The sequence below is a fragment of the Poecilia reticulata genome, chromosome 21 (genome assembly GCF_904066995.2).
Source record: "Poecilia reticulata chromosome 21, P_reticulata-male-v2, whole genome shotgun sequence".
In the NCBI taxonomy this organism is placed as follows: domain Eukaryota; kingdom Metazoa; phylum Chordata; class Actinopteri; order Cyprinodontiformes; family Poeciliidae; genus Poecilia; species Poecilia reticulata.
In genome coordinates, this window is record NC_088850.1 from 23,788,324 (window position 1) to 23,814,849 (window position 26,526).

Here is a 26,526-nt window from a genome sequence, read left to right on the forward strand (position 1 = left end):
TCAAATCAATTTTATCTAGAAAAGGCAAAGCAATTCAAAACTTGCATCACAACTAAAATTTGAGGGAAGTCTGATAGCATCAGAAAACATGGAGAAAATATGCAGTTTGTGTTTAAATACAAAAAAATAAAAATTGATTTTGACACAGCATCTAAGAATGAGACTAAGTCAGATTCAGAAATGCAAAATAAGATAAAGTCAACCAGGTGAAAAAATAGCTTACTTAAATATATTTTAAATAGGCAATATTTTTCAGAAATACATTTTAAATGTTATCATTTGGATACATTTTAAAGCATATATTCAAAATTTAAATTATTTTTTAAAAACAGGCTTCTAATAGGTTGCTTTAAAATCTATTTTAAATATGTACCAAAATATATTTTATCATTTCAAAAGTAATTATTTACAAACAGGCAATATAATACTTGTACTAAAAATAGTAATTATGTGTCATGAAGTGCTGTGAAGAGGTGGTGAGGATGTCGCTGAAGACCCAGGTTGGAATGAATAAAAGGTGATTTAATGATGAATCCAGACGCACTAAAGTCCAGGCAGCCCAGATTGAGCGGAAGGCTAATGCTCACATGGTAGCAACAGGTAACCATCAAAAATACAATGACGGCAGACTCGAAAGCGACAAGACAGCTAGACAAGGACCCAACAAGGCACACATACACAGAGGGTAGTCAGGGAAACGAGACACAGCTGGGAACAATCAAGGGGTAGACAGGACAACACCGAGACCCAATAGACACAGAAACCTAAAATAAACACAAAGAAAACTCAAATCCTCACATTATGATTTTGCAGTAAATTAACTGCACGTTTTTCTGTATGAAAAATTACAGTCTGTAAATTTTAAACTTGTTTTTATTTAAAAAAGTAGTCTCGTAGGTTTTTTAAAAAACATCAGTAAAGATTATTATTATTATTATTATTATTATTATTATTATTATTATTATTATTATTATTATTATTATTATTATTATTATTTGTTGTTGTTGTTGTTGTTGTTGTATTGCAGACTTCTGCCCAGGTCCCTCCTGAAAATGAGATCTGGATCTCAACGGGGTTTACCTGGTTAAATAAAGGAAATAAAAATTATTATTATTATTATTATTATTATTATTATTATTATTATTATTATTATTATATGTCTGGTGTATACATGCATTTTTACTTAATTTGCAACTTACTTTCATGATAAAAGAAACTGTATAGGTATATGTATTCATTGTTCCAGCGCAAGAAGGTAGAGCAGAGAAATATGCTGATGGGATGAAAAACCCTGTGGAATTACTCATCCACTGTTCGTACTGTAGCCAACAGGATTATCAAACTGTTGCATAATATTCTATACACCACTTATTGGTAATTGAAACAAACTGGGGCAAAGCAATGCCCTAATGTGTTTTGATCATGGATCATAAGGTCCGAGTCCTGGTGTAAGACAAACAGAATCTGAGGAAAGATCAACGAGGAGGGGCGTGGAGGTGCAGCGGTCAGCCGCGTCCTGCTGCAGGCGTGGGGTTTCCACGGGACCTCCGGGTCCCACCCACTGTGAAAACAATGCGTCTTTAGTTGGTGTAGAAGTGGTGATTCTGAAATGACATCAAGTGACTGTAACTGTCCAAAGCTTTCCACCTCTCTCACCAGTAGGATCAACGTGCGCCGCGGTTTTATTGACTCGGCGCTCACAGAGTAAATCCGTGCCATTTGACTTGTGCAGATTTGCAGGCTAACTGCATCCCTATCGTCTAAGAGATTAAAGACTTTGACGTTTATGTATGCATTCTTACTATGTTCTCGGTGCGAGTCATGCTCGGAGCGTCCGGCCGGTGCACTGACAGACTCTGGAGTGGTCTGCACATCTGAGCGCTCTGGAGCAGAAGGCTGTGTCTGTGGACGTCATGCATACGGATGTGGTTCTGTTCAGCGTGCTGCTCTGGATGGTCGAGGTGTCCGGACACAAGCGCACCAGAGGGCAAAGTCTGCATCCGTATAGACACATCAGGTCAGTGCAAAGTGAACGACATTTCAGAGATGATGTCTCTGATTTAAAGTTGTATGAAGGTTTAGGATTGCTTTGACAATAATATTCTGAAAAGTAGAGTGCTTCACTATAGAACCAAAATTACGTAATTTCGAGAAATAACTTAATTAAACAGAAATAAATCACGGAACAAATAAAGGTCGCATCTTCCTAATGTCAGAAAGAAAGAAAAAAACAGTTAACAGAAAGAAAAAGAAGCTTTGCTCTGTTTTAAACTCTAGTCAGCATCTATAAGATGTCGCAGTCCCAGTGTGGCACTGCATTGCTTTTTATTTACATTTAATCATTTTTACAAATAGAAGAAAGAAACACAATGCAGCACATGGTACCATCAGATGGAGTAGCTACCTTTTAGTCCCACAACTTTTACATTCATCTAATGGGTCATTTTTGCATTTGATGTCTCCTTTACTGTGTCAGTCATCTATAATTAATTTCCACTCAAGTCTACGATTTCTGTTTATACCAGGATGTATTTCTGGACTAGTACTTAACTAAACAATCAGGGATAACTTACAATCCACTAAAACTCTGTCCACTGTCATATAACAAGTGTATCATTTTCTGCTGGTAACAGAGTTCTGCTCCATTCTGATGGTTGCTGTCTATATTCCCCCAAAAGCTAATACTAATAGCTCTGGAGAAGCTTTACTGTCTGATAAACAGGCAGATGAACTCTCACCCTGAGGCAGTTGTGATCGTGGGAGGAGATTTTACTCAAGCAGTACTTAAGACTATGCTACCCAGACTCATAATTTTTTGAACAGACAAAAATATCCTGGATCAGGTCTACTGTAACATCAAAGGGGCATACGAGGCTGCTGCAGGTCCACATTTAGGACTGTCTGACCACATCACAGCTGTACTCATCCCTGCCTACTGACCGCTGATCTGTAGTTCAAAACCTGCCATTAGAACTGGTCAGGTCTGAACTGAGGAGGCTTCCTCATCACTTCAGGACTGTTGTGAGATTACTCAATAATAGGTTTTTAAAGAGAGCTCAGGTCTCTGGATCTGAGGTTCTGTCTTGTGTGCAGTCCTGCACAGATGCTGTCCTACCCACCAAAACTATCAAGGGTTTACTTAATCAGAAGCTGTAGATGGATGGAACTGTGCGGTCCCTGGTCAGAGCCCATGATGCTGCCTACCGGTCATCTGACAAGTTAGCCTACAGTAAAGGCCAAAGAGATCTGAAATAAACCCCAGTAACTATGAAGTGCTTTGAGAGGCTCATCCTAAAACACATCAAGGATAACCTTCCTGCTGGTCTGGACAGGCACCAGTTTGCCTACAGGAGGAATCTGTCCACAGGGGATTACACAGCCCTGACACATCTGTAGCATCCTAACACTAGGATGCTATTCATCGACTTCAGTTCAGGATTTAATACCATCATCCTGGTGAAGCTGATAGTGAAGCTCCATGACGCAGGACCTTCAACGTAAGTTCTTGCCTTTGGATCAAGAACTTTCTCACCAACCGGCATCAGGTGCAGTGAGAATAGGGGGCACAACATTTACAAGAGGTGTCTCCTACTGTGCTGAGAGAGTGATGATAAAAACTGAGTGGATCCCAGTTTTTTTTTAGAAACTCAAGCTAATTGTTTGTCTTCTTGTAAGGTGCAAAAATATTTTCTGTGATTGATGTTTGACACTACAAACTGCCCGCACATGAAACTTCAGACCTGACAAGTTTTACTACAGTAGGTATGATCATTTTACATTCTGCAGTGATTTGTCTCTGTTCTTTCAGCTTGTCAGAACCTGATGATGGAAATTCTTAAGGAAAACTATGTGGATATCATTGCTGTGTGCAGTCAAGCAGCTGCTTGGTATGAGCAGTAGTGCAGTCCTTCATGGGAAGACATCACTGTGGTTTTAGGTTAGGTTTCTTCATCCTAGGACTTAAGGACAAGAACACATTCTAATGGACATTAGTCTCCTCTGGCACGGTTTGACCCTGCTTTGTGACCGCTACTGATGAAAGTGACTGTGGGCTGGGCGCTGTATAATAACCCAGGTGGCACAGAAGGAGGCACACTATGTGCAACAGGACAAAAGTACTCTACTGATGGAAAAAAGTTATTCCTTCTGTGTCAGATGCAGAGTACTGGAGAACATATTTATGGGGCTGATGTTTCACTCTACCACAGACCACCAAATGAATCAATAGGACTGGTATGCGTACCATCCGCTGCGCTGCCTGCCTGCTGTGTTTCGATCGGGATGTTATTTGACAGTCAGATTCTCAAAACTACCCAGCTGATTTCCTGTCTCATCTCCCCCACCCGGTTTCTTCCTGTCTTACATCAGATGCTGATCCTGAAATAGTAGACTGTCTTTACTTCCAGTTGCTGATTTTCGGCTCACATCTGAAAGTGGATATTCTGCCTTCATCAAATCAGCTGAAGTCGCTTAGTATGAAATCTGGAATGAACTCTCAATTCTCAGTAATTATGCTACCAAAGGCTCAAGGCTGATTGCGCCGATCCCAGAAAGACCCAAAGTGATCAGGTCTTTCTGACTTACACTTGTAAATAACCAGGGGATTGTGTGCACAAACTTAAGATTAAGAGATCCCTACTTTAGAAGAAAAATAGACTCACAGGTTCAATCTACTGTAACTTCATGTATCCTGTGATGTAGCTGCAGCTCAGAGATGTGAGGCAAAGCAAATGTGCATGGAGGAAAAACTGCAGGAATACATAAACTCTTTAAACCTTCCCCAACCTTTTTTCCTTTCTTTTCTCCTTTCTTCTTTATCTCTGTATCCATTACATAAAGTTTCACATATATTTCAAGTGGAGCATCATGATGAAAGCTTGTGAAAGAAAATTTGTTGAGTGTCACTTTGGCACTCAGACAATAATTCTGAGTTCCCTTCTGCCAGACCGGACCCTTAAAGACAACAACAAAAAAACACACAGAACCATGCAACAATAATCCTTAAACTCAAAACAAAATCCAGCAGCAGCTCGACTCTGAGTTCATCCTGCTGACCAAGTTTCTGACCCATCTCTAAGGGAGAGACACCCAGACACCCTGCAGAGAAAACTCAAAGCAAAACACAATACAAGGTAAAATACGGAAACTCTAACCAAGAGTAAAACTCTTTCCTTATTCTCCAGCTGGGAAAATTACAGAATGACCCACACAATAAACTCTTTAGTAGAGTCACAATATCATGAAGCATTGCTATCATCTTCCTGTCTCATAACGGGTCAGGTGACATTCAGGGACAGAGGTTGTTTTCCTGAGAATAGCAAAGGATAAATCATGTATAACAAATATAATGGATTCCTGAATAAGAAATAAACTCTGACATGAGAACATCTTACACATGAGCTTTTACACATTGCAGTTCTTGAAACTGACTGTCAGGTATTCACATGATTGTTAGATAGCTTCCTGAAGTATTACTATGTATCTTTGGTACAACTGTAGCAGGAACAAACAATCAGAAGAAGGGCTAAAAATAAAACCCTATTTTCAATCTACTTGGACAAATCAAAGATCTTTAAAATGTTTTAATGGCCTGTCACAGTCAAAGGCTGTCTGTCTCCCTGCAGTGCAGTTGTCAGAGGATTTCAGATTTGAGAAGATTAGATGATTTTACTGGTTTTAACTGGAGATTTATTCAGTGAAGCTACAGCCTGCGTCATGGGGTTAATGGATTACTACAATTTGTTGCAGTTCTATTTCACGTCATCCTGAACCTTAGGAACTTTTGTGGTCACAACTATGGTGATGTTCTTTGTGATGTGCCCCTGCACCCTAAGGCTCTGCATGTGAGGAATGATGGAGTGAGTGAAGGGAGTTGTCCAGGGTAGAAATGCCCTCCTGTCAGCTCCCCACCAGCCCCTGTAGGAAACCCTGTCTACAGATATTCACCCAGGGAGAGAGAGGCCCATGGTCCATCAACACCATGGCAGCAAATTAGAAAGTATTAATGACTTTCTTCCACGAATACAACAATAAGACATCTATTGGTTTAAGAATACATAATAAATTAAGTTTCTTAACAGTTGTGTCTGATAAGCATATTAACAATAGTTATTCTGCAGGGTTACACTTGAAATATGCTTTTCATGTGGAGTGTAAATGGCAGTGGACAGTAGACCAACATGATCCTTAGTATAAATACTCAGAGACTTCTCTGTGACTAATGTGAAACAATACATCTCTGTATGGGAGAGCCTTGGGCCTGGGCCTGCTGCATCTCAGATCCGTCTTATGTTCAGAGCATCACAAAGTGGAGAATCAAATGTCAAACAGACTTCAGAGCAGCTGAACATCTAATGCTGCTTCTATAGAGCAGATCAAATGTTATTTATTAAAACAATTTAAAGGTGGCTCATTTAAAACAACCGTAAACATTCGTCTCTTCCATTCTTGTGCTTTTTGGTGGCCAAACATTCTAGATTTGTATTTACTTTCTAAAGAATAAAGTAGTTTTTCTAATGTAATGCGACTGTTAGAGATTTAAATAAATTAATAAACAATATAATGTTACTGCAGTTTATAAATTCTGTTGAGTTTCTCTGAAATACATGACTGTTAGACCATTATTCTTTTAGCTCCCTTATTGCTATAATGTTATCTAATAGTGCATAATAAAATGTCGTCTTTTTTCTTATTTCAGATTGACACAAGAGATGTCTCCACTAGGACTCAGCCACAAGACTGGCAGGTATTTTTATGTATTTATCTATTTTTTAATTAGGAGTATAACTGATGCTAGTTGAAAGTGGAGATTAAAGAAGCGTAGTGGACTTTGAGCCATAAGGTCAACATTTTAATCACACCATTGTTTTTGGTATCTACAGAGACAGATGGCCCAGTTTCATGTTTCTCACTAAACCCTATATAATCCTTCCTCAGCCTTTAGAATTAGGGAATTCATCAGATTATTTGCCTGTGAAGAACAACCTCAATATGGAAAGCTATAATGGTAAATACAATGAACTAGTTGAACAACATCATGTGTAAAGAACTAGAAAACTCTCACCTTAAATTATTTTTGAAAAAGCAGCCATCTTAAAAGAATAAGTAAAAGTTAATAAAAGTATCAAATATGTTAAACATCCAAGACCCAGTTGAATTGTTATTCAACTGCTCACCAAAGAACACACCGTATTTTCCGCACTATAAGGCGCACCGGATTACGAGGGGGTACCCACAAGTTTCCAGAATGACGCTGCTGCACACACAGTTTTCGTAGTACACGATTCTGCCGCTAGGTGTTTGTTCCACCACGCCTTCTCAATCAGTGTGCCAAGCGGCGTTGATGTGGAAGGTTTCATCTACCCGCAGTGAATTTTCTTGTAAGAGCTGTTTTGTTTTGTCCAGCCGTCGTTTTTCTTCATGGAGATGTTCTATGAGCGGCGCGGCTGAAGCTTTGCTTCCTGCTCGGGAAAAAAAGCATCGGAAACCGTTCAAATGTTGAAGACCGCTTACAGGGATGACGCTATGTGTCAAGATCAAGTTTACTCGTGGTTCACCCGCTTTAAAAATGGTGAAATGTCAATTGATGATCAACCGCTTTTTTCCGGAGCAGGAAGCAAAACTTCACAGCCGCGATGTGAAGCCGGAAAAAAGCCGGTGTTGATAAAACAAAGACCCCAAAGACATTAATTCTCACTCTTTCTTTAATAATTAAAGTTTCCCTTATTTTCTCTCAGCCCGATATTCAAGAGAAGTCCAGATATAACTAAAGCCAGGGCTACGAAGTCAGAGCAGCTGCTGAGGATAGATGACCACGACTTCACAATGCGACCAGGGTTTGGAGGTAAGCGGCTCATCTTTTGGAACCTTCTGTGCAGAAACTCGTAGGTTATGATGTGTTTTCAGGTGCGTTGCTTATAAATATCCAGCTGATTTTCTAGACTCGACTGTCGATACCAATCTACGCTCTCCAGGCTTGGTTCTTTTATTAACATAGTAGTGAGAGCGCCCAGTCCTGGCTGGCAAAGATGACATAACAGTGGGATTACGGTGGAACCATGCTGTTGCAAGCCAGTGATTAATTACTGAGCAGCCTGTCTGTAGCTTTCGATTTCAATAACTGCCATCTTAATCTGCTCTATGACTCAAAGCTGGAGTCATTGTGAATTGAAGTCTCTCACTTGGATTCCTCTATAGATTCATAATCTCAGATGGAGTTTTTGAAATACTTCATTCAGTTAAAGGCTATAGCCTAAATGACTCCACAGATACTAAAACTACCAGCTAATGAGACTGAGTACATATTTTAGAAGAAGACTCCTTATTTGAAGCAGTCAGCCAATCCAGGCCTCAGAGACTCTTGGGACATTCTCCATACTTTTCCCAGCATATTGAACACTACTGAGGCAGTAGGACAAAGCAAAATTTTGCTTTGGAAATGAACTGCACAACTTCAGAGCTGGATGTTCCAGAAGGAAGCTGTTGTGAACAACAGCCTCCTTATGGATGTTATTGGCTCTATAACTGACCGTGTCATATGGGTTGTTACTGGCCACTTGGACCAACCAGAAGCAAAAGATGATATGAAGCATCTAGAGATGGGAATAAGCCCTACATTTTAAAACATTTGAAGGTGGTTTAATTTGAAAATGAAAATTCACCTGCTGCCTTGAAAATGACATTTAAGTCAACAAGAAAACTGTATTGGTTTTAACTCAGAAATTAAAGTTCATGAAGTTGATTTAACAACAAGAGACAAGTTGTCTAAACATTGTGTTTTAAATTCATTAATCTTGAATTGTGAGTTTTAACTTAACAGATTTAACCCCAATTTTTTCCCAGTCATGAAAATATTAAAATCAGATGTTATTGATAGCCCTTTGAACTAATCAAGGGAAAATAATTAAAAAAAATTTGGAAAAATATATGGGATAATAAGGTGTTCTTATACTAAGATGAGCTAAAAGTGCTTTTTCCAAATAAACATGATCATAATATGTGAACATTGTTTCTTTATTGGAATATATCTTGACACTGCATTACTTTCGTGCAACATTTGCTCTGTAAAGTACCAATTTTACTATCTGTATGTTCTAAACCAAGGTAAAATTGAGTGCTTGAGTGTTTATGCATAATTATATTGAACTTCAGTCAGTTGTAGTGTCATCACAGTAACATAAATCATAAAGATAACATCTACAGTAGAGGCTTTCATTTATATTTCTGAAAATTATGAACATTTGTCACACTGTCATACAGTAAGACTCAATAGAGTTAGTCCAGGAGTTTCCAACTCCAGGGATTGAGGGCTGGGGTCATGCATCTTTTCCATCCGTCTCTGCTTCAACACACCTGAATCAGGTGATTAGCAGGACTCTGGAGAACTGGACTGCATACTGAGGAGGTGATCCATTTAATTCAGGTGTGTTGGCCCAGGAACACACCTGAAAGTTGCAGGATACCTGGAATCAAAGGAGAGTTGTATGGCTCCTTCTCACCATTTGGTGACTTTGGTATTGTTCAATTTTAGGTTATTTCATCCTCTCCCACTTTCTATGTTCTTTCTTGAAGCATTCAATGTGCAATAAAGCCTTGAATTTTTCCAAGGCATGGGTGGTGCAAAGGCAACATCTCTGGAAACGATTCTTGCATTGACTGACCAGTAAGTGTCTTGGTCACATCTTGTCATAACTTGAAGAGAAGTGTCCATTTGAGATCAATTTAAATGACCTACTGACCTTATGCCAAACCTTTGCATAAGATAATAATCCACAAGCCACGATGAGCAAATTAGTCGTTCCTCCTACGACACATTTGTAAAATAATATCTGAAAGGTAAATGACCTGTAATTGTATAGTTCTTTATCAAGTTCAATTGACCTGAAAATGCTTTTCATCACATTTCGTCATTCACTCATTAAAACACACAGTCACACACTGATAGCAGTAATCTACTAGATTGTAGCTACAGCTTCCCTGGCTCAGTTTGACAGAAGTAAAGCAGTCATTCACTGGCACCACCAGGTCCTCTGACTACCACCAGCTGGCTTGGTGGGTGAGTTGTCCTCTTGATCAAGGTCACAACGTCTGACACAAAGTGGGGGTTCCAGCAGGCAACCGACCAGTTACAAGATAAACTCCAACCTCCTAGGCTACCATCACCCAGTGGTGGTGTACTTAAGTATAATTTTCATGTATCTGTACTTTAATTAAGTAGATTTAATAATGGATACTTTCTACTTTTTCTCCACTACATTTTACAGTAAGTATCTCTACTTTCTACTTCACTACATTTCTACAAAACTCTCGCGTTACTCGTTACATCTAAGTCGCACTGCGCTTTTTTTCCGTTAAAATGTGAAGCTCAGAGACTTAAGGTGGAGCCATAAAATCCAAGCAATAACGTGACTTACTGTCTGTTGTCACCCATCGCCTCCCCCATTACTGGCACGCGGAGCTCCAGACATGCGCAGTGGTTTCCTCTGAGCGGGAGAAGATGTCTGTCTAATCGTCAGTAATATAATAGCGCTGCATAAATCATAGATATGGCAACATGTAAAATCTGCAGCGCTTCACTTTCACAGACGGTGGGGACTTCGTCCAACTTTTAGCGTCACTTAGAAGGAAAGGTTAAAGAAAGGTGAGCTCTGTTGACGTGATGCTAGCAAAGCTAGCTGTACAGAGACACATGTTGCATCTGTGATTAAAAAAAGTTGTCACTCATGCGCTGAATTATTGTGTGGAGGTGTTGACTGAGGTGTCGCATATATGGGACAACGCTGTGACCAAAGTCTGCATGGACTTTACCAAGCTCTGCCCAGAAACGCCCCTCGAAAGTCCCACGTGGCTGCATGTCTCACAAACAGAGCCTCGCGGAGCTTAGTTTCTATGTGTAAACATGGCGTCTTTCATTTCGACTGACTCTGCAGAGTATTTCTGAGTCGATTAGTTTAGCATTTCTGCCGGATTTTCAAAACATATCAGCCATGACAATGGACAGGGGAACCAACAAGTTCATGTCATCATTTTTGGATGACATCAAGGTGTTTGAGCCACGCGATGCCTCCAACATTGTGCGCGTCGAAGCTAAATGCTACCGGTCGATGAGAAAAACAGCAGATCCTCCCACCCTCAGCATAAATATAGCTGTGAACAAGATCACTGATGCCTATTGTTCTTGCAAGGCTGGGTAAGTCGGGCATTCATGGTTTTGAGGGTTACTTTTGAAATCACTGATTTCTGTTGGCAAATGTTTCAGTGTGCCTAGGCCTGATACACGGTACTCGGTGCTAGCGTGGCTAACACGATTACAGTTTAGTAAAAAGCCTTTTCAGGTTCACTAAACACAAAGAAAGCAAAGCAATAATACTTAAACCAGCACACACTCCTTTGTTCTTATTGATCCTACGACGGTTGAGCTGCAAATGCGGTCGTGCACAAGCTTTGATCCAAGCAAGGCATTCCGTTTCAGATTTTGGAAATCTGTGAATTTTAGTTCCACAAATATGATCAGGATACCTGACATCGCCTGTACAGATACCCTACTGACGGTGGAGAACCATTCTTTCTCAAGTCCTGACACAAAAACTCTGCCGGTCTGCTAGTCCACAATGTACATTAGCATGTGTTTACTACTGTAGCTTGTGTTTGTGAGACGGTCACGCGCGTGGTAGCTGCACTGTGACGTGAAATGGGCATTAGCCAATGAAAAGCGGCCCCTAGGGATGGCATGAGACCTCTGCGGATTGTGGCACAGAGATGGAAACAAAACAGAATGAAGAGTTTGAATTGATGCTGGTTATATTTATTTCAGCTCTAAGTATTTAATATCTAGGTGTTTTTATGGGAATGTGAATCTTTCAGATGAATTTGAGAAGCACTTTTGATAGGTAAACTTAATTTTATTGTCATGTAGCACAGGGTGCTGGTCTTGATTTGGTCTCGGGTTCAGTGGTCTAGACTACAACTTTGCTACGTGGCTCCTTGGTTCCATGTCATCCCCTGCCAGTTGGATTTCTTTCAAAATAAAAGTCACTAGTGGTAAAAAACATGAAGTTCATGCTATGTTAGGACAGGAGACGAGATGTTTCCATCCCTGAAATTATGATGCATAGAATCACACATCTAAGTCTAAACTATGTTACAGAGAGTAAACACAACATGCTTTATCTGTGGCATTGTTCATTAAAATGGCACATCACTGATGTTTTAAAATTAAATACGATCGGTTCACTTAATATTAGTGATTAGGTATTATTTAGCAATACTTTTAAAACTTAAGTATTTTTAAAAGCCAGTACTTTTTTACTTTTACTTAAGTAAAATGTTAATGTAGTACTTTTACTTTTACTTAAGTACATGTTTTTAGTACTTTCTCCACCACTGCCATCACCCTATTTACAAGTGTGCTTTTGAGATGGGCCACCAAAACGTCTTGAACCTGACCATGACACTGTTCCTTGAGGGATTTAGGTCTACACCTCTCATGTGCCCATTGATCTATTGACATCAGTCTCTGTATAGTTCTTTCTCATCTTTGTTTCTACCATGAAAATATTGCTGTTTTTCTAGTGGATCAGCAGTTTCTCATCTTGTGCCGGAACCTCATTAGGATCCTTTTTATTTTTAAAGGGTGCATCAGAGAGACAGTGGTCCCTTCATCATAAACTTTTACAGGTGGTAAAAGAGTGCTACATGACTGTTGAAGGGGGAGATCATCCTCTTTTCCCATAAACTGATCATATGTATTCAAAATCAGGCATGGAAAAGGCCCATCTTCCCCATATAGTCCATGTCTAAGCCACCACTATCATAATGAGTAAGGATTCCATTATTCTCACAACTACATTGTTATATGCTTTGTCTGGCTATCACCAAGTCCAACAGATCAAGAACCACACTCAAAATTAATCTTAAAAAAGAAGCTAGATATTGGAAGAATATGGTATGTATTTAAATAAGCTCACCTAGGTAAAACGTATTATCCCATCGTCAACATGTTTACACATCCTGCTGTCACACCAAAACTAATTTTTGTAAATGTAAAGGTGTATATCATAACTAGACACTTTAAAGATAATGTGCACCAAAAATGTTTGTATGTTTATTTAAACATACATTACTAGCCTCTTCTTTGGGAGGTTTGTGGCAGTCTTCTTCTCGACAAGGTGCAACCAAGATATAATCAGCTCTGGTCATGTGATAATTTACTCTAAACATGTGATACTGCATAAGTATTATCCAAACACTCTAAACTTTCAATGTTTGCTGAACATTAACTGAAAATTTAATCAGGAAGCTTTTTAGAGTCCTTGAAAGTGAAAAAGATTTATTGGTCACTATTGTGACCGGTGGGGTGAAATGGCTGTGTTTTAAACCTAATAATTATTTCACAATATGCAAAGAAAAACTTCCCTCACCTAGTTAAAGGGCACACATTTCTCTAATATCAAGTTAAAATAACTACTTATTTTTTCTTTGGAATCATTCAAATTCTTGTTTCAAACTACAAGAACAAAACTTCTGATCTGATGATGAATTCTATTAAACAGCACAGTGCTAACCTAAAAACTCTAGTTCAATTAATTTATGTAGTGCTATTTCACAACAAATTTTGTCTCAAGGCACTTTCCAAAAACTCATTTCAATTCACTCATGAATACATCCCAACAGATCTTCGTGACATACCAGGACAGTGAGCTCAGTTAGTTTTCTAAATTATAAATAGTTTCCTGTCTAAGACATACAGTATGTGTCAGACTAAAGGCCCTGGGGCCAAATCTGACTCACACATGTTTTCATGTTATCCTACAAGGATACATAAATTGAACCTTCAAAATAACAACTATATACTTAAATTTTATTCTATTAATCAAATCAAAACAGTTTCTATTTGTGTGCTGTCAATTTACATCAGTGTGAAAAGATGTTCAATATGATTTCATTTGAAGAAATGCTCATTGAATGGGGAGGCAGCTATTTGTTAATATTTTAACTGTTTGTTTATGGGTTTTATTAATACATTTTGGCACGAACCGAACCGGCCCTCGAGGACGTTCATGATCTGGATATGTCCCAAAATAAAAATGAAAATTAGTTTGACAAATTAGTTTGACACCCCTGGTCTATGGAAGCCCAGCAGATTGCATGAAGTCACTGACCTGCAGCACTCACTGCCCCTGGATGAGTAGTAGACAATCACTTGTGTTGTGACATTGACTTAACACCAGCAATCCCTCCTACCTGGAATGAATAAGAAATTCATTAAATGGCCATGGACCATGTTAATACAGGGCCACAAACTATTTGGATCCCTACATTTGAAGCTAATGAATATTGAAGGTACCATTTAAAAATCCACTGTCAGTGGGCTAACTGCAGGGTTAATGAGTGATCTGATCTCTCTTCCCTCCTCAAAGATCATAAAACTGTATGTGTTAGTAGCAGTTTCATCTGCCATCCTGCTGAGAACAACTCCTGACTACAACAGCATCATACTGAAACAGGAACAGTCAGAATGCGTATCTAACAGTGCTCCCTTTACACTTATGTAGACCGGAGAAACTTAGTGTAGAATAATATACACGTGTTATTTCATTTTATGATCTACAAATATCAAACAGTTGATATATATATATATATATATATATATATATATATATATATATATATATATATATATATATATATATATACACACAACAGTTGGTTTCATGTCTGTTGGGATTACAGCACTCATGCCTCCGATTTGGTGCTTAGGATCCAGGGATCTGCACACAGCAGCTTTTAAGGGGATTTGGCAATAGAAAGCAGAAGTCATTGTCTAAATCAGAACAGTTGGAATAAAACAAAGATAGATAATCCAAGCTGCTCCAAATGAGGCTCCTGGGTTACATCTGCACCCTTTTCATAACACTGATGTAAATGAGAGGTCAGTGGATCTTTATAAATAAACAGTTGTATCCTGTTTTTCTAGGGCCTGCTGTCCCAGTTGGAGTGGATGTTCAGGTTGAAAGCCTGGATGCGATTTCAGAGGTTGATATGGTATGTAATTGTGAAATAGCTCTCTGCACTTTGTTCCTATTTGAAGCAACGATGAAAAGCAATTTTTCATTTCCTTTCATAAGGATTTCACTATGACCTTGTATCTGAGGCACTATTGGAAAGACGATCGTTTGTCATTTAAAAGCAACACCAACCAGAGCATGACCTTCGATGGCCGCCTGGTGAAGAAGATTTGGGTACCTGACATGTTTTTTGTCCATTCTAAGAAGTCGTTCACACATGACACAACTACAGACAACGTCATGCTGCGAGTGTACCCCGACGGCAAAGTCCTTTACAGCCTCAGGTAATCCATTGTTGTATTTTTAACTCTAATTTATTACTGGGACAGTTTAGTTTAATAATGTCAGTTAGTGGGACTGACTGTTTTTCAGTATGCTAATATCAGAGCCACATATTGACAGATTAATCAAAAATGATCCCTCTTTTGGAAACAAAACACAACAAATGTGTGTTTTTCTAATGAATCCCCCTGCACTCCACTCTATAGATGACATTTGAAACATTAAAAACAGTCTTGTTGCATTTTTCATAACTGACTGACAATAAAAATGTGGTAACACTTTATTTGAAGGGGTGTGCATAAGACTGACATGACACTGCCATAAACATGACATAACACCTGTCATGAACATGAACAAGTCTTTATGAATGTTTATGACAGTTGTCATGAAGTGCCGTTCAGTAAATAATGACACTTTTAGTACAAAGTTGGCACTTTTAATGGACTTTTAAAACTTTGCATTAAAAGTGTCATTATTTACCAAATGACACTTCATGATGACTATCATAGACATTCATAAAGACTCGTTCATGTTCATGACAGGTGTCATGTCATGTTTATGACTGTGTCATGTCAGTCTTATTCACACTCCTTCAAATAAAGTGTTACCAAAAATGTTTACACATTTAGTGGAAGACTTTATGAGACCAAGACTTTATGAGACCAAAAGAAGCAAGTCTGTGAAGTAAAGCACTCTGGCAGACGTATGGGATCTGGTTGCATTACCATGTTACAAGAATTGGGAATAAAATGGTTTGACGTCTTCAATAAAAATTAGAGTGCAAAATATTTGCTGCTTCATTGTTGACTTGGAAATTAAAAGTAGAAGAATAACTTGGTGTAGATTGTTATCCAGCACAAGACTAACATAAGTACAATGCTACATGGTTTCTTCTCTTGTTATTCATCTCTTCATCCAAACGGTTTTCCTCAGTTGTGATCATGAACTGGGTGTTTCAGGCTGAAACATGTGAGGACAATCACATCAGTATTGATCGTAGAATGATGAACTATTGAATGAATCAACTTCCCCAACCCTGTGAGTTAATTAACTGTAGTTATCAAACGGAACAAAGGGTTTCTAGCTGGAACTCATCAGACTGAGCATTGAGTCATTGAATTGCTACGTTTACAACTCTTGGACCAGCATGTGGTGACAGCAGGCAATCGCCTGGGCTGCATCACTGATTTTACAGCAATCCTACACACATCATGCATGTAGAGACGGTGAGAGAGGAAAAACTCCCCCTTAACATGAAAAAACCTCAGCAGAACCAGAAGCTAGCTCAGTGTTAGCTGCCATCTGCTTGCCATAAACAATTGGGGGTTTGAGAAGACAGAGCACCGATCCAGGAGTTCTTCTATTAGAGAAAAGTAAGAAGTTAACGGCTACAGTTTATGTTCCTTTTCAAGTAAAGGCCACACAGGTACACCCACTAGAGAATGAAACAAACACACCCAGTATAACACTTTCATTCTATTGGCTGAGAGGTTGCTAGGCGACAGTACATTTTTGTTCCAAGACAAAGTACCGTTTCCTTGGTACTTTTTCTTGGTACCAAGAGAGGTTTGCAAGCAGAGATTTGATCCGAGCAGAGACGAGTTTTGAGTGCGAGGAGAAAGGTTTGAGAGAGCACAGTGAATGTTTGGAAGAGAGCAGAAGTTTTGAGTACAAGCATTACAAGTTTTGAGAACAAAAGACATGAAGACCTGCTTTCAGACTGAAAATGCATGCTCTCGAAATATGGCAGAAAAATTACCCCATACACAGCATCCGAAACAAGACGAAACTGCTGTCCAAAAAAACCATCCATCCATCCATCCATCCATCCATCCATCCATCCATCCATCCATCCATCCATCCATCCATCCATCCATCCATCCATCCATCCATCCATCCATCCATCCATCCATCCATCCATCCATCCATCCATCCATCCATCCATCCATCCATCCATCCATCCATCCATCCATCCATCCATCCATCCATCCATCCATCCATCCGGGGTCGGGTCGCGGGGGCAGCAGCTTCAGAAGGGAGGCCCAGACTTCCCTCTCACCAGCCACTTCTTCCAGCTCCTCCGGGGGAATCCCAAGGCGTTCCCAGGCCAGCCAAGAGTCCCTCCAGTGTGTCCTGGGTCTTCCCCGAGGCCTCCTCCCGGTGGGACGTGCCCGAAACACCTCACCGAGGTGTCCAGCAGGCATTCTTACCAGATGCCCGAGCCACCTCAACTGGCTCCTCTCAACGTGGAGGAGCAGCGGCTCTACTCTGAGTCCCTCTTGGATGACCGAGCTTCTCACCCTATCTCTAAGGGAGAGCCGAGCCACCCTGCGGAGGAAACCCATTTCGGCCGCTTGTATCCATGATCTCGTTCTTTCGGTCATGACCCAAAGCTCATGACCATAGATGAGGGTGGGAACGTAGATTGACCGGTAAATCGAGAGCTTCGCTTTTTGACTCGGCTCTCTCTTCACCACGACGAACCGGTACAACGCCCGCTTCACGGCAGACGCTGCCCCAATCCGCCTGTCGATCTCCCGCTCCCTTCTTCCCTCATTCGTGAACAAGATCCCCAGATACTTAAACTCCTCCACTTGAGGCAGGATGACCCCTCTGACCCGGAGAAGGCACTCTACCCTTTTCCGGCTCAAGACCATGGCCTCGGATTTGGAGGCACTGAGCCTCACCCCGGCCGCTTCATACTCGGCCGTGAACCGCTCCAGTGAGAGCTGCAGATCATGATCTGATGAAGCCAACAGGACCACATCATCCGCAAAAAGCAGAGATGTGATCCTAAGGCCACCAAAACGGATCCCCTCAACACCTCGGCTGCGCCTAGAAATTCTGTCCATGAAAGTAATGAACAGAATCGGTGACAAAGGGCAGCCTTGGTGGAGTCCAACTCTCACCGGAAACGAGCCCGACTTACTGCCAGCAATGCGGACCAGACTCTGACACCGGACATACAGGGACCTGACAGCCAGTATCAAAGGGCCCATACTCCTTGAGAAGCCCCCACAAGGCCCCCTGGGGACACGGTCGAACGCCTTCTCCATGTCCACAAAACACGTGTAGTTGGGCGAACTTCCATGCACCCTCCAGGACCCTGCTGAGGGTGTAGAGCTGGTCCAGTGTTCCACGACCAGGACGAAAACCACACTGCTCTTCCTGAATCCGAGGTTCAACTATCCGATGGACCCTCCTCTCCAGGACCCCTGAATAGACCTTACCAGGGAGGCTTAAGAGTGTGACCCCTCTGTAATTGGAGCACACCCTCCTGTCCCCCTTTTTGAACAGGGGGAGCACCACCCCAGTCTGCCAATCCAGGGGAACTGTCCCCGATGTCCATGCGATATTGCAGAGTCACTTGAGCCAACACAACCCTACAACATCCAGAGCCTTAAAGAACTCCGGGCGGAACTCATCCACCCCCGGGGCCCTGCCACCAAGGAGCTTTTTGACCACCTTGGTGACCTTGTCTCCAGAGACTTGAGAGCCCAACCCAGAGTCCCCAGGCTCAGCATCCTAAACAGAAGGCATGTTGGTGGGATTGAGGAGGTCTTCGAAGTATTCTGCCCATCGGCCCACAACATCCCGAATTGAGGTCAGCAGCACACCATCCCCACTATAAACAGTGTTGGTGCTGCACTTCTTCCCCCTCCTGAGACGCCGGATGGTGGACCAGAATCGCCTCAAAGCCGTACGGAAGTCTTTCTCCATGACCTCTCCAAACTCCTCCCACGTCCGAGTTTTTGCCTCAGCGACCACCCGAGCCGCATGCCGCTTCGCCCGCCAGTACCCATCAGCTGCGTCTGGCCAAAAAGGGACTCCTTCTTCAGCTTGACAGCATCCCTCACCGAAGGTGTCCACCAACGGGTTTGAGGGTTGCCGCCGCAACAGGCACCAACAACCTTGTGGCCGCAGCTCCGATAAGCCGCCTTGGCAATGGAGGTACGGAACATGGTCCACTCAGACTCAATGTCCCCAACCTCCCCAGAACGTGTTCGAAGTTCTGCCGGAGATGGGAGTTAAAGCTCCCTCTCACAGGGGATTCTGCCAGACGTTCCCAGCAGACCCTCACTACACGTTTGGGCCTGCCAGGTCTGACTGGCTTCCTCCCCCATCACCGGAGCCAACTCACCACCAGGTAGTGGTCAGTGGACAGCTCCGCACCTCTCGTCACCCGAGTGTCCAAGATACGGCCGCAGATCAGATGAAACGATGACAAAATCGATCGTCAAACTGCGGCCTAGGGTGTCCCGGTGCCAAGTGCACATATGGACACCCTTATGCTTGAACATGGTGTTTGTGATGGACAATCCGTGACGAGCACAGAAGTCCAACAACAGAACCCCACTCGAGTTCAAATCGGGGGGCCGTTCCTCCCAACCACGCCCCTTCAGGTCTCACCGTCATTGCCCACATGAGCGTTGAAGTCCCCCAGTAGAACAAGGGAGTCCCCAGCAGGGGCAATCTCCAGTACCCCCTCTAAGGACTCCAAGAAGGGTGGGTAATCTGAACTGCTGTTCGGCCCGTAAGCACAAACAGTCAGAACCCGTCACCCCACCCGTAGGCGGAGGGAGGATACCCTCTCGTTCACCGGGGTAAACCCCAACGTACAGGCGCCAAGATGGGGGGCAACATGTATGCCCACTCCTGCCCGGCGCCTCTCACTGTGGGCAACTCCCAGAGTGGAAGTACGTCCAGCCCCTCTCAAGGAGACCAGTTCCAGAACCAGAGCCATGCGTCAAGGTGAGCCCGACTATTTCTAGCCGGAACCTCTCAGCCTCGCACACTAGCTTCAGTTCCTTCACCACCAGAGAGGTGACATTCCACGTCCCAAGAGCCAGCTTCTGCAGCCGAGGATCAGACCGCCAGGGTCCCCTCCCTCGGCTGCCGCCCGTAACACAACGCACCCGACCCCTTTGGCCCCTCCGACAGGTGGTGAGCCCATTGGAAGGGGGACCCACGTCTCCTCTTCGGGCTGAGTTCGGCCACCAGGCGCTCGCCATCGTGCCCCACCTCCAGGCCTGGCTCCAGAGTGGGGCCCCGGTGACCCGCGTCCGGGCGAGGGAACGCCATATCCAAAGTTCGTCTCCATCATAAGGGGTCTTCGAGCTGCGCTTTGTCTGGTTCCTCCTTATCGTGGTGGAGGGGTTTAAGGGGTTTAATGAAAAAAAAAACCCAAGTTTTTAAAAAAGGAAAACTAAATGAATGTAACAGAAATACTCCAAAGTACTGCCACCCTGAGTGGCACAGTTCTAGAATTAAAAAAAAGTCATATTTTTTAAATGAAAGTACAAAGTCACTTCTTGTTCATCTTTCCTTTTAAAAACAAGAAACAACTTCAAAACAAAAAGTCCAATTTCCTCCTGTTCAAACCTCTATAACTTTATGAAACCAAATGTAACTTCAGGACAGTGATGATAAGCTACAAATTGTATCAGACAACATTGAACCAGAATTGGATTTAATAAAATAGCAGAGATCAAATTACAAAAATGAAGGCCAACCAGAAAAAAGCTTACTGACATGAGACTGACCGGGTAATCCTGGTGAGAAATAGGAAGTCCTGAACTAAGACAGCAATTTTTTTTTCTTTTTAATCCTCACAGGCAAAGACCAGCAGCCGACCAGCTGCCTTTTAATTTGACTGACTCGGGTACTGTAAAGTATTTCTGACAAGGAGATGGAAGTAAAGCTGAAATGGTGATATTTCAGGTCTGAGTTATTATTTCACAAAATCTGGTGTTTACACTTTTTTTCTGCTTAACTGTGATGATGAAACAATAACCACTCATAACAGAGAAGGCATTTTTCTGCAGTCAGAAATTCTGTTACTTTGCTATGGGATGATCATATACTGTATTATGAAAGACTTACATACGCATCACATGGCCAGGGTTAATCTGCATTGGGTCAGGGCTAGTGCTGGTTGGATATTTTCCAGAATAAAACAGATTGGAATATGATGATGAGAGTTTGCTGACTGCACTTGCCAACCACTCCACCCTCTCCTGTCCAGTTGGCTTAACACACTTCTGTTGGAAACCTGCTTCCTGCTGAGATCCTGTCCATTAATAAGGATCAGGTAATATTTAGCTGCGGGTTAGAGCTATATTACATGTAGTTCAACTAACTATATGAAGTTGAAAAGCTCCTGCTTCTGATAATTTGTTAATCAGAAATTGTTGTTTTTATTGAAGTTAAACATCAACAGTTATTTATGCTATGGATTTTTATGAGTTTTATTTAACCTTGTCTTTGTTTTTATCCTGATTGTAGCTCTGCCATTTTGATTTTCTTTTGACCTTTTTGAGAACCAGCACTAATCTTCACTGACACTACAGGTTTATGTTGTCTTTGAGTATTTTAGTTTGTTGACTGGAGAGAGTTCCCTACTATGCGACTCATCTGCCACCTTTTTCGCAAAACACAACTTTAATTTCATAGTTAAAATCACCAGACAGCTACACTTTCTGATGGAAAAACAATAAAAATCTAACAAATGAGGGGGAAAAAACTGTGATTTTATAGTTTATTTTATTGCCTTGCTGTTTGATTGTAAAGCACTTTAGCCAATCAATTATTGTCAATAAACAAAGAGCACTCTAACAACGAGTAAGAACCAAAAGAAAAAATTGTTAGATGTGCAATTTTAAAGAGCTGATAGATGGAGCCAAATACAAGGTAGAGACAAAACCCTAAAGACTAGCAGCTGGAACTGCAGCTAAAGGTGACTCCACAAAGTATTGACTCGAGGGGTATGGATACTTTTTCACACCGCACTTTTCAGTTTTTCATTTGTAAAAAAATGTTCTGAATCACATAATTTTCTTTCTACTTCACAATTGTTTAACACTTTGTGTTGGTCTTTCACATTAAATTCCAATGAAATACATTTTTGTTTGTGGTTGTAATGTGACAAAATACGGAAAAGTTCAAGAGTATGAATCCTTTTGCAAGCCACTTACATTTTCAAATGATTATACTGTTAGAGCTGGTTGTAATAGATTTGATGGTGGTTAAAGCAAAGTCCTTAAACTGAGTGATGGTCACAAGAAAAACAGCACTGTCCTGCCCGTCTGCACAAACATTTATAAATCTGCACGAATTTCTCAGCATTTCCACAATATGCTGTTTCCAGTAAATATTCAGGCTTTTGAAGATTTTCGTCTGCGACTCGACAAATGTTTGCTTTGTGTTTGCAGAGTCACAGTCACAGCCATGTGCAGCATGGACCTGAGTCGTTTTCCTCTGGACACACAAACGTGCTCGTTGGAAATTGAAAGCTGTAAGTTATTAATACTTTTGATGAACTTCAGATAACATGAGGGTTTATTTTAGTACTTGTTCAGTTTGTAATTTTAAGAATAATCACTTTTGTCATGCTTGTGTCAAATGTTTATTTAATTTAATCAGACATATATATTGTGTATACTTTTTTTATTTGTTCAGATGCCTATACGGATGATGACTTGATGCTCTACTGGAAGGAAGGGAACAGGTCTTTAAACACGGATGAGAGAATTTCTCTCTCTCAGTTCCTCATTCAGGAGTTCCATACGACCACAAAGCTTGCATTTTACAGCAGTACAGGTGCTGCAGGGAAAAAGAGGAGCTGTGTCTCAATTCATATAGAATTTGCTTATATTGTTTTTTTACTCTTGTCTCCAGGCTGGTACAACCGGCTGTACATCAACTTCACCCTACGACGGCACATCTTCTTCTTCCTGCTGCAGACATACTTTCCTGCCACTCTGATGGTCATGCTGTCCTGGGTGTCCTTCTGGATCGACCGCAGGGCTGTTCCTGCCAGAGTGCCGCTTGGTTAGACAGTAGTCTTTGTTGCACATATATGACCCATGGTCATCTAAAGTAGCACTGTTTAGATCAAAATAAAAGATGGACTTGTTTTTTTTCTTTCTTTTTTTGCTTTTGTTTAGACTGTGTCTCTCAGAATCAATGCTGATTTTTTTGTACTGTCTGTATGGAGGGTTTTGAAGCTTATAATGGGATGTTGGTGAAGAAAAGTCACCATAGCGATTTCCTATGCATCCTCTTTGTATTGCTTTGACTGTGGCTTTGTATTATATTCAAAGTTAGAAACTTCATTTGGTCTAACTGTATTTCTTTTCTGTTTTAGGTATAACTACTGTGCTAACCATGTCAACCATCATCACTGGAGTCAATGCCTCCATGCCGAGGGTGTCTTATATTAAAGCTGTGGATGTTTACCTGTGGATCAGCTTCGTCTTTGTCTTCCTTTCGGTCATAGAATATGCCGCCGTCAATTACCTGTCCACTCTCCAGGAACGCAAGGAAAGAAAACTGCGGGAGAAGGTTGGTGCCATGTGCCATCACTAACAGGTTCCGAGAACTGGCATTTTGAAAGAAAGATTATTAGCTAAAAAGAGAGAATAAAGTAATTATTACTGGATTAAATCACATTTTTAATCATCTAGAATACAAATTAGTTCGACATTGTAACTTTATTGTTTAACCAGATCTTTTCTTTTTACAGTATTTAAGTAGAATGTTGAACGTTAGAGTCTATTATTTGCCTCTTAATGTTCTGTCTTTCTGTAGTTTCTTTGAAGTAAATGTCTTTTCTCTTCCTTTGTGCTTAAAGGACGGTGAAGTTCATGATTCTGTGACTGATTGAGGTCCTAACAGATTCACAGCTAGAATCAGTTTTATTGAATTATTTTGTACACACAAAATCATTGCATGCAGATATTTAACGTTGATAAACTTCAAAGGAGATTAAAACAAATATGTTTATGGATGTAAATGTATATAATAAATTGGTATGTTTTTTAAAGATGAGTTGATCACTCTGGCTTCTACATGTTGTGTTCATCAGAGACAGCATGGAAAAAGAACTGGTCCTCTGATGGTTCATTGTTGCAAACAGTTCTGTTGTGATAAATATGTAGTCGGTTTATGTCCAGGATGTGTGGGGTCTGCAGAGCTGTTGGTAGCCTGTTTCCTGACCTCAGACATGTATTAGTCCTAATTAACTGAAGCTCACGCCGACCATCTGCTTCACACAACTTATTGGAGAATGAAAAACTTATGGAATATAAAAATGATCACACAGGACTAGAGTCTTCTCTGCTCCAATCGGGCCAACCGATTGGAGATTCATTTAGCACATCTGACACATTACAAATTCAGCAGTTATAACAAATATTCCAAAATCTTCTGCTTTTTAATGGTTACATTTTTTTGTAAGACTTCACATCTATTGAGTGTATTTGGATGTTTCGACCAATGGTGTCCTTTCCTTCGAGTTTAAGCAGTTCTCTTGGCTCATTTCATAATAAAGGTCTATAGATATTTCCCATTCACTGCTGGGACATTTCAGTACTTTTCCAGTTGTTAGTTCCTTATCTATACAAACTTAAACTTCCCTCTATGAAGGACAAAAACATTTTTTTAAGGTAACCTGGACCTGGAACATTGTCGTCACCCATTCCCACAGCCTAAGTGTTCTTTACAGCCTGGCTCTGTCCTGTTTTGTGGCTTAGTCAAAGCACACAGCAATGAATGAACACAGGACAGACTGAGTAGTGACAGTGACTAGTATATGACCAGAAGCTCCAGAGGCTGGTTGTAAGTTCCTGCAGGTATCTCCTCTTGGCCCAGTCAAATAGTGTCTTTATGAGAGGATCACTTCAGATCACTACAAAAGTTAGATTCTGATAATCTGAAGTGATCCTCTGTAGGCAGAGGCAAGCTGACGATGGTCCAGTCTCGTATGAGTTAAGCTCCAGAGCTCCAGGTGATTCTGAGTGCACCAGTAGACCAAGCTGGTCCAGCTCTTGTTTATCATTTCTACCTCGTTGTTCACTGACTGATTCTGCGTGTGGGTTAAGAGATTTCCTAAAACAATGACATTCTTGAAGCATTTATATTGCTTGTCCTCCCCTTTCACCTGGTATGTACATCAAAGCTACAGACTTCTGATGGCTGCTTACATTCAGTGGGTAGTGAGGTTTAGAGAGTAAACACTGATCAGACTGCAGGATTCTGGTTGGACAGGTCTCTCTTGTAAAACAGGTATTTTGATCTCAATGGGACAAATCTGACTAACAATTATGATTATAGATATGAGCTTCTCATAATCAGGTCTGTTATCCCTTACTAATTGTTTACAGGTATTGCAAGTTAATGTTCTAACTTATATTGCTTATACATTTCTGACTTTCATTGCAGTTGCCATGTACATGCGGCATAGCTCATCCTGGCATGATGTCAGATTGCTACAGTGAGGTGGATGTCAACACCACAGGAAATTACGGCATGCCAGAGGAGAATGGCATGAGAAGGGAAAGGATGCTGGTTGAACTGGCCATGGAGTCTGACCAGATGACCGGCCATGTTGGCTCCAGGGCTTACAGCAGCATCTGGATTGACACACACGCCATAGACAAATACTCCAGGGTCATCTTTCCTGGATCTTATATCCTCTTCAACATCATCTACTGGTCTATTTACTCTTAAAACATAAAAGCTTTCGACTGATTAGTAAAACACCTGTCGTCTTAACAGGTGCACCTGAAGTGAAACATTTTCATTTGTTCATATAAAAGTTTTGCACCTTAAGATAAACAAAAGGATGGACTAAATCAAAAATACTTTAAAGCTGAATCTAGTATAAACAGATATGTTTGTATGATTATCATTGCATTTTATTTTGGTAATGGAGTCAGGTCAAGGATTTTGAAGGGCAGTGCTAAAACAATGACAGCTGTTATGGGAAATTGAAAATTAACCATCGATTATTACATGAAGCTAATCTAGCTTCACTTCACTTTTGCTAGAAGATTTTTATTGAATATTTTTATTTTCACATTTTAAGCTGGAGCTGTATTATTAAAATGGAGGGCAAACAGTTAGCTGGATTGAACTGGACTGTATGTGTTTGTCTGATTTTACTGAATTTATTGAAAAGTGACATGAGTGACATGTTAAAAGGAATTGCAGTTTTTACTTGTCAAGGGTGAATAAAAATATTTTTAAATGCTGGTTGTTTGCAGATGGTCTTGCTCTTATTCCTACCAGTAGGAATGACAACTACATCAAAGGTGAAAGGAAGGTTTTTGACAGATGAGCCGAAAAAAGGAGAACATTGAAACCAGAGACATTACCAATGTGCTAATGTCCAAGCAAA

At 41.0% G+C, this 26,526-nt stretch overlaps 1 protein-coding gene across 3 annotated transcripts; it reads left to right on the forward strand.

Annotated features, from left to right (window-relative positions):
• Positions 1–30: 30 nt before the first annotated feature.
• LOC103457991 (gamma-aminobutyric acid receptor subunit rho-1) lies at positions 31–26,381 on the forward strand. 3 transcript variants are annotated; one of them, XM_008398501.3, is made up of 10 exons: positions 31–2,017; positions 6,698–6,745; positions 7,737–7,843; positions 14,975–15,042; positions 15,126–15,349; positions 22,559–22,641; positions 22,806–22,946; positions 23,025–23,177; positions 23,494–23,690; positions 25,569–26,381. In XM_008398501.3, the coding sequence occupies exons 1-10, from the start codon at positions 1,914–1,916 to the stop codon at positions 25,854–25,856; spliced, it is 1,413 nt and encodes a 470-aa protein (XP_008396723.1). In that variant the 5' UTR covers positions 31–1,913; the 3' UTR covers positions 25,857–26,381. The 3 variants fall into 3 exon arrangements, with proteins under 3 accessions (XP_008396723.1, XP_081458297.1, XP_008396726.1); XM_081602171.1 differs by having other exon boundaries at positions 22,806–23,177; XM_008398504.2 differs by lacking the exons at positions 31–2,017; positions 6,698–6,745 and adding an exon at positions 7,263–7,379.
• Positions 26,382–26,526: the final 145 nt, after the last annotated feature.

Coding starts and splice junctions, on each gene's coding strand:
- LOC103457991 (XM_081602171.1), top strand. CDS start 1,914: ATGCATACGGATGTGGTTCTGTTCAGCGTGCTGCTCTGGATGGTCGAG. Junction 15,350..22,558: donor AAAGTCCTTTACAGCCTCAG/GTAATCCATTGT, acceptor TTGTGTTTGCAG/AGTCACAGTCACAGCCATGT. Junction 23,691..25,568: donor AAAGAAAACTGCGGGAGAAG/GTTGGTGCCATG, acceptor CTTTCATTGCAG/TTGCCATGTACATGCGGCAT.